At 50.7% G+C, this 8,655-nt stretch overlaps 1 protein-coding gene across 1 annotated transcript in view; it reads left to right on the top strand.

Moving 5' to 3' along the window:
* Positions 1-1,876: 1,876 nt before the first annotated feature.
* Positions 1,877-8,655, top strand: part of MARCHF4 (membrane associated ring-CH-type finger 4) — a gene marked incomplete at its 3' end in the record, with an annotated part of 99,947 nt that continues 93,168 nt past the window's right edge. The window contains exon 1 of the mRNA XM_081243094.1: positions 1,877-2,427. Coding sequence (XP_081099220.1) covers positions 1,924-2,427 — 504 coding nt within the window. The 5' untranslated portion in view covers positions 1,877-1,923. The remainder of the gene's footprint in view (positions 2,428-8,655) is intronic.

The raw sequence follows: 8,655 nt of genomic DNA, 5'->3' as shown, positions 1-8,655 counted from the left end.
GGCGGAAGACAACACCTGGCAGCAGCCTGGAATCTGATTTGCTTCCTCTCGCCTTTTATAAGAGATCTATTTATATATGGTTTGGGGGGCTCGCGAGGACCAAGCCGGAGCCAAGTGCTGGCTGCCTCCCGCCTCGGCCACGCCGCTTCGGTTCCCCCTCCCCACCCTCAGCGGGCACCGCCAACAAGCCTCACCTCGCTGCTTCTAGGAAGAGAGGTAGCAACAGCGAGCCCAGCCAGCCAGAGGCGGCGGGGAGGAGGGCGGGGCGGGGGGGAGAGAGCCGACCGAGGCCGCCCTGGGAAGGGGCCGCGGAGGCAGAGCCGCCCTGAAGACCCGACAGCCGCCCTCCTCCGCCCCCGCCCACCCAGCAGCGCTCCGTTCTGATTATTTGAGAAGCGAATTATGCTTATTCCACTAGTGTGATTTCGTCTTCTCTTCCCCCTACTGCTGACTCCTGAGCCGCCCCCGCCCCTACGCCTGCCTCGCCTCCGGCTGCATGGCAGCGCTGCCCGGGCGCGGGGGCTCAGGGCCGGCCCCCCGGGAAGGGGGAGGAGGCGGAGGAGGATCATGAGGCCGGGAGTCTTGGCCGCGTCGGACGGCGAGCGGCAGACAGAGGACGAGCCGGAGCAGCCCCCGCCCCGGAGACACCCGCACGCCGACAAGCGGTCGCCGCCGCAGGAGCATCGGCGGCCTCGGGCGGACCCGGAGCCAGAGAAGGAGGGCGACAGCGGCCCCGAGGAGGCCCCCGAGGAGAAGGCGAGGCCACCCACCCGCCCGGACCTGCCCTTATCCCGGCCCTTGCCCCTCGCCCAAAGGGACATTTGATGGAGCCAAGGGAAGGGGGCCGAGGATTTACAGACTGCCGCAGGGGCGGGCGGGGGGCTGAGACCATGTAACTACTCCTTCCTCTAGTCCCCTCCCACAAGCCCCTGTTCTCTACCCCGTATCTCGACTCCGCTCTCTGCCTCCCACCCCCCAAGCACACACCCTTCTTCTAGCCAGGATCTTAAAGCTCAGGAAGGAGGTGGCTCTGCAAGGGTTAAACGGTCTTTTCGGTTTATCCTTTTCTTTCCCCCCCGCCCCCCTCCCTCCAGTCCCTGATTTTCCCACCTCTTTTCTCCTAATTGGCTTTCCCCTCTTCTGTGCAGCCCTTTGGCTGCAAAGGCAAAGCACAAGCCCCTTGCCCGGTTGCACCTGAATCCCTTCCCTACCCCCACCCGCTGCTCTCTTAAAAGTAACTCTGGTGCTTCTGGGGGTTAATTGCCCCAGTTTTCTGCCCAGGAGAATTAAAAGTTCTCCCAACCTCCTCTCTTCCCCACCTTACCTCCCTCACCCCCTCACCACCAACCTCCCATTACCTGAGGAAAACTATCTTTTCTCTCTAGCACATTCAGTCTTCAATTCTTCACTGAGCTAGCTTGCCCCTAAGCCCAGCTCAGTCCACTCCAAATTTTATTGATAACCTTCCCCACCTCTTTATATGAAAGAAAAGATTTCCCACTGCCTAGGCATTTGAGAAAAACCCAATAAGCCTCTCCTGGGGAACTTTCTAACAATTAGACCTTGATCTCAAGGCCCTGACAGCCCATCCTCAACATTTTTTTTTCTACCCCCCTGCCCCTACCAGTGCCACCAGGTCAAAAGCAAAAAGGAGACACTGAGCAAAGCTTAAGGTTGGGGTAGAGGTGGAGGGGCCAGAAAACTTTTGCTGTTGTTGGGCTTTCTAGGTAGAGTTCAGAAGCAGTGGCTCGCAGTCGTCAGTCCTGCGGGCAATTTATTTGCTACTTGGAAGGGAGGTAACAGGAGCCAGTGCGAACGAAGCCTCCCCCCATCACACAGATACACTGTGGACCCCCTCAAACGATCCCATCCTCTGCAAAGACTCCGCCTGCCCCTACCGGTCTCTCTGCTTCCACCGGGCACATGCTGATGCCCCAGAGCGGGCTGCCCTGGTGGTGGTGGTGGTACTGCTGTGCCTGGTACCGCTGTGGATTGTGCTCCCCAGCCCCCCAGATGCTGCGCCACCAGGGTCTCCTCAAGTGCCGCTGCCGCATGCTCTTCAATGACCTGAAGGTTCTCCTCCTGCGGCGCCCCCCTCCAGCGCCCCTGCCCATGCACGGCGAACCCCAGCCCCCCGGCGTGGCAGCCAACAACACCCTTCCGGCTCTGGGTGCCGGGGGGCGGGCAGGCTGGAGGGGGCCTCGAGAAGGCATGGGCAGGGAGACCCCTCCCCTGCCACCTCTGCCACCTTCAGTGGAAGATGACTGGGGTGGCCCAGCCGCAGAGCCACCTGCCTTGCTGCTCAGCAGTGCCTCTTCAGATGACTTCTGTAAGGGGAAGGCTGAGGATCGCTACTCACTGGGCAGCAGCCTGGACAGTGGCATGAGAACCCCGCTCTGCCGCATCTGCTTCCAGGGGCCGGAACAGGTGAGACCCTTTTTCCCTTTTCCTGCTTCCTTCTGGGATCTCCAGGTCTTGCAGGTTGCTACTCGCCTACTTGCCCTGGGGAACCACTGTGCTGTTTCTAGTGTGAGGACTGTAAGTTTTAAGGGATCCTCAATGATGTCTCATGTGGTTAAGTTTGCCCAAGAGGTGTCTGGTGCCTGGCGGAGCCTGTTTGGTGGCTCAGTTGTACCCCATTTTTGCATTTTCCTTCCAATGCTCAATTGGAATATGTTCAATTCCATGCAAAAATTCCATAAGCATCCTCAGAGTAGAAGATTCAGAAGTTGGAAGGGGTGAAATGAAGAAACTTGGTGGTACATTCATGCTTGTTGCCGAGATATCCTTGTATCTGATTTGTTGTTAGTGACATTTCCCCAGCCTGTCTTCAGTTCCAGATTCAGACTTCTTCCCTCTCTGATAGTGTGTGGAGATCTTGTCCTCAGCAAGCCTATGCCTGTTCCTTCACTTTGATACTAACCCTTCCCATATTATATTGACATCCTCAGCAGTCCCCGAGGAGGAAATGGACAGGGATTGTAAGTTCATGAAGACTATACAGTTTGTTATGACACTTCTTGGCAGACTCAAGTTCTTCTAGGTTGAAAGCAGGTAGGTAAGCAGGGTGAGAGTGAGTGTAAGGAATATGGAGAAGGAAGTAGGGAGTCTTGTCATAACTATTTCCCTTCTCAGCCCTGAAGCACACAAACTTAGAAAGTCCCTTAAACTCTCCCCATCCAGGATAGGAGATGCTTAGTACCTTATGGACCAGAGTCTTCCCAAGGCCAAGGGTTCTCCCAACCACATTCATTCAGATTTCACAGACATACTCACCCCACCCCCTCTAGCTCCACTTTCAATCTAGTTTCTGCAGTGCTGGATAGTATGTGCACATTCTTCTAGAACCATGAATTGTGGCAACACTTTCCACAGAATCCCAGATCAGAAAGGTTCACCTGAAAATCTGATCTAGTTAGTGATGCTGGTGAAAGAACACTCAGTTGCACCCTGGGCAGGGTTATGTGGTCACATCAGCCACTTCTTCACTAGTTTCCCGGGAAGTGGGGTAAGACTTCTCGGTGCTCCTTGGATACAAGTGATGGTGTAGCAGGATGCCATGCTGGTGCTCCTGAGTGGCTCTGGTTCTTGTTGAAGGCTTTCTCTGTGAGAGTCAGGCTTCACTGACATTTTCATTCATTTTGTCTTTGCCCAGAATGGGCAGGGCACTTCAGGGACAGATGATGACTGGGGCCATGGCCTGGGCATTATGAGAGGAGGTGGTATTGATCTCAGTGTGAATAAATGTCTCTGAGAGGCTGAGGGCTGGGTTCCTCCTTCTTGTGACTAGGATTGCCTGAAGTCCCAGTTGGACTGCAGCCCAGAGCCAAGGACTCTTGTTAGGCAAGAAGGCCCAGGGTGCCTGCTCTGTGCCCCTGTTCCAGTGCTGGCCCTCCAGCACCGACACAAGGAGGAGGGGCGGGGCTGAGAACAAGAATTGTGCTTCACTTTAGGATGCTCCCGGTCAGCATCTACCCCAATCAGAAGCCCCATCTTCTCAAAAAAAAAAAAAAAAAAGAAAAGAAAAGGAAAAAAAAAAAGGATGTATTTAGCTTCCTAACTTCTTAAGCTATTTCTTTCTTCTTCCATGTGCCCTGGTTCAGGTCTGCATGTCACAGGGGCCACTGGGAGTGTGGCTTCTGGCAAGAACACCCTTGTCTCTAGAATACAGCATGACTTGGAGCCTGTTCTGGATGATATTTACCTGTTGTGTGAACATCTTCAGATTTCTTTATACCCTTGAGCCCCTTTTCCAACTTCTGTGATTTAGAGGAACCTTTTTCTATTCCCCTCATTTGCTTAAAAATGTGTTGAGAGGATCCGGAAGATAATGAGCCTGAAAATGACTTGAAAGTGTTTAATATATAATGGCATGTATTTTGCTCATGGAAAAGCAGTATTTTGCTAAATAAAAGGAAAAAAAAAGGATTATTAGGAATATTGTGAAAAACCCTCACGTGATACAGGGTCTGGTTGGAGGTTAGGAGCTTTTCCTTCTTGTTTGTTATTTTTACAATGTGTCATAAATAAAGCATGGAATAAAAAAAAAGCTAACACCAATAAAGGAATGGGCTCTGTTATTATGTGGGAGGGATAGGGGGTCATGTTGATACTAAGACTGGATCAAATCAGGCACTCCCTGCATATGATTATTATACTTTGGGGGTTTGCTTTCTTTGCGCAGCAGCCAGGAGATTTTAATGGGATTGTGTTATTAGTAATAAGAGTAACATGTGTTAGATGTGAACACGTTTTCCCACTTTTTGCTTGTGTTTCTTCACAGGATTTCAATGAGGAAGGGAGACAAAGAGGAGGAGGTGGGGAAAACTCTCTAGAGAAGGAAGAGAGGGAGAGAGACAGTCAGACACAGAAAGTGAAAAGCTGAGATTTCAGTATTTTGTTTTCTGTTCAAGGAGGGAGCTGTTCAGCAATTGTCCACACGTGGCCCTGAATGGAGTGTAGACAGTCTGCAGTCTCAGTAGCTGAATGTCTTGGTCTTTTCTCTGCCCAGACAAAGGAACTGAACAGCTCCCCAGTCTTTTGCCACTGCTCCAGGGGCTAAAAGGCTGCCAAAACTGAAAATTTGGTCTCTTCCTGCCAATGGCTTGAAATGTATGTGGTGAGGGGCAGGAAACTGAAGGATCCAGCTAGTTCCATATGTGCACATATCTATAAAGGACTTACTCCTTATTCATTCACACATGCATTTATTTAGCAAATGTTTGTTGGGTACCTACAGCATGCCAGATATTGTTTCAGACCCTGAGTATCCAGGAGTGAACAAAACAGATGAGGTCTCTGCTCTCCTGAACCTAAAGTTCTAGTGAAGATGCAGAAATAAACAAGTAAACTAGTAGATAAATAAAGTGATTTCAGATGGCGTTGAGTGCTGTGATGAAGGCAAAGCAGGAAAATGAGTTAGACAAGAATGAAAGGGAGGGCTTGGGAGCTACATTCCACAGAGTGATCAGGAACCGCCTCCCTAAGAATGTACCATCTGAGCTGACACCTAAGTGATGAGAACAACCCAACGATGCATACACAGGTCTAGAGGAAGAGTTTTCCAGGTGGAGGAGACCCAAGTGTGAACAGGCTTAGCATGTTTGAGAAATAGAAAAGATAGGAGGAAGGAGAGGGATGGGGTGTGAACAAGTGCTTTGAGGGCCAGTGTGGCTGCATGCTGGACAGCTGACTGAGTAGCCACTCTCCTCACCTCAGCCAGTCACTCAGATGGGACAGGGGTCAGTCGATCAAGGACCTGCGAGAGTGTGGGACAAGAGCCTGGTCGGCAGCTCTTCGCTCTCCATTTCTGCTTGAAGCTCCGCTAGTCCATGTCAAGGGACCATGTGCCGTGGTGGGCAAGCTGAGGTCTCTGAAGCCAGGTGGCCCCAGTTTGAGGCCTGAACAATTTACACAACTTCTCTGTGCCTCAGGTTTCTCATTTGAAAACTGGGATAATAATGAGAGTCCCCAAATTCATAAGGTTATTCTGAGCATCAGATCAGTCAACACAATTAGAGCCCTGCGGTCACAGTGTTTGTTGTTGTTGTTATTTCAGAGGCAAGAGACAGTGCCCCTCCCACACGCCTTGTTTAAAAGGAAAAAGTGGGGCTTCCCTGGTGGCGCAGTGGTTGAGAGTCCGCCTGCCGATGCAGGGGACATGGGTTCGTGCCCCGGTCTGGGAGGATCCCGTGTGCCGCGGAGCGGCTGGGCCCGTGAGCTATGGCCGCTGGGCCTGCGCGTCCGGAGCCTGTGCTCCGCAGCGGGAGAGGCCACAGCAGTGAGGGTCCCGCATAACGCAAAAAAAAAAAAAAAAAAAAAAGGAAAAAGTGTGCCCCAGCTCCCAGTCTGGCAGGAGGGCTGCTGTGACGTGGTCTGTCTGTGGTAGTAGATTGCTTCTTGGCCCCTCACAATGCTCTAGACAGAGTGCTGTTCTTCTGTTTCCATCATCAAAGGTCTATATTAAGTGCCTACCTATGTGGGCTGCTCTGCTGAGCAGGGTCTGGAGACACAGGGCAGATGTGGCCCTGCCCCCTCAGGGAGTTTCACAATCTAACCCAGACATCACAGAGGCTTAGGGAGATCAAGGACACACAGACAGTGAGTCGCAGGTGAATTACAGTAATATCGGGGACGATAAAACGATGCATGCTTAAAAGCGGCTAGTGTGGGGGGTGCCTATTCAGAGAGGCAAGTGGATGAATTTGCTACCTTTTCCCCAATTAGTCAGAGAAGGTTTCTCTCCTGCTGCTGCAGACCAAGTGAGAAGAAATAGATTTAGGCTGAGTTTAGACAGCTGGAAGCGGAAGAGATGTGAGACACACGGATACCTTAACAAAGAGGTGAAACCACCTCCCAGGCTGGGTCAGCTTTGGAGCCCCTGGAGTGGGTACAAAGATGGAATCTACCATGGCAGTGTGGTGATGGGGCATCTGTTCTGGACCTAATGAAAAGCAGGAAGTGAGTCTGGAAGAGATGAACAATCTTGGTCTACCTCCCTTATTCTTCCTAGGGTTCATTTCCCTGAAGCTCTGAGTTCAGAAGGTGCAAGAGTAGTGTGGAATATTTTAGTCAGTGTTTTGGGATCTCAGAAAATAAGAGAAGGGCTTTGCAGGGCTCAAGGGAACCTGGAGACCCCAAGATGCAAGGAGAACCCTGGGAATGGAGATCAAGCAGAGCATTTTAGGAGAGACTCAAATGGTATATTATTTTTCTTAGAAATATGGTTCAATTTTACATTTCTTTCTGTGATTAATTAACTAATATCTGTATCCACAAAGAATAGACCCATCCCTAACATTTATGGACCCCAGGGCAAGAGTATGGATGGAGGCTCACATATCATATAGACCAAGATATTTAAAAGTAATAAATCCAGCTAACAAACTGTTAAACAAAGTGCATTTCATGCTTCTATCCTGACAAATATACCTTCAAAACAACCTGGAAGACAGATTTGAATTTAAAACTGTTAGAGTCCTCTGAATTCTGTACTAGCCAAATGAGGGTATCTGGCCCTTGGTCAACAAGCCACTCTGATTTGATTCTCTTTCCACTGCTGGCTCCATCCTGCACCATAATAAGCCTTGGACATACATGTGTGGGCACACCCACTGGCTTGTCGAGGCTCTATCTATACCAACTCCAAAGAGCTTCCCCTTGCGCCTCTCCCTTTGATTCTGAAGAAAGAGAACCATGAAGGTTTTGGGAGCAGGCTCATGGCTGAATAGGCAGGCATTCCAGGGTTCCAGGTAACTGAAGCATGTTCTAGAAGGAGGATGTGGGTCCTTGACCCTGTAGGTGCCTCACCCTATGGGAAGCATGCAGCTGAAGAAGGGCCAGAGTGGACCCTTCTATAGCAAGGGGCCCTCTTGCCTGGGTCTAAGGGAGGTACTGCGAAGGGACTGTAAGATCCCTGGAAGCAATGACTTGGTTGTGTTTGCTCATCAATCCAGTTCCTGGCACTTGTTTCACACTCTATAGTTATTTGTTGAATGAATGAGCCTTTAGAGCTCATCCAGTGGGCAGCCCCACAGGTAGGGAAACTGGGGAGAAGAGACTGCAAGGGAGAAGAATATTCACTAGCATCAAATGCTGACTGTGTGTTGTGCGCATGAGGGCAGACCTGTTCTGTGGAATCACAAAGGGCAGTGCCTTGGCCAGTGATGGAATCTCCAGGGAAGCCAACTTGGGTTTTGATATCAGAAAGAACCTTCTATCAAAGCTGTCCCAAGGTAGTATAGGCTGCCTTAGAAAGAGGGCTCAAGTGGGCAACTGGAACTAGTGACCCTCAAGACCCCTTTTGAGCTTGAGACTTGGGGTTCGTTATGAGATTTCTTGGGGTCCAGAGAGATTTTTAATCTAAGCACAAAGAGATGGGTCTCCATCCCTTCCAATTCAAGGGGTCATCTAGTCCCAGAATATCTATTTCCCGTGTATGTAATACATGGCATGGAAAAATGCATCTTCAGCAAAGATCACAAAGAATATTCTCTGTCCTGTGTTTATAGAAATCCTAAGTTGTTGGCAAGCACGTGATTGCTGCAATCCTGAATTTACACTATGCACGTACAATAGGAGAGCAAGCATTTCATGAATGGCAGGGAACAGATCCCATCATGGACCTAGGATGCAAAACCATCCCAGGAAAGGGGA

The sequence above is a fragment of the Mesoplodon bidens genome (assembly GCF_964165515.1).
Source record: "Mesoplodon bidens genome assembly, chromosome: 8".
Lineage (NCBI taxonomy): Eukaryota > Metazoa > Chordata > Mammalia > Artiodactyla > Ziphiidae > Mesoplodon > Mesoplodon bidens.
This window is presented reverse-complemented; position numbering and strand designations above follow the sequence as displayed.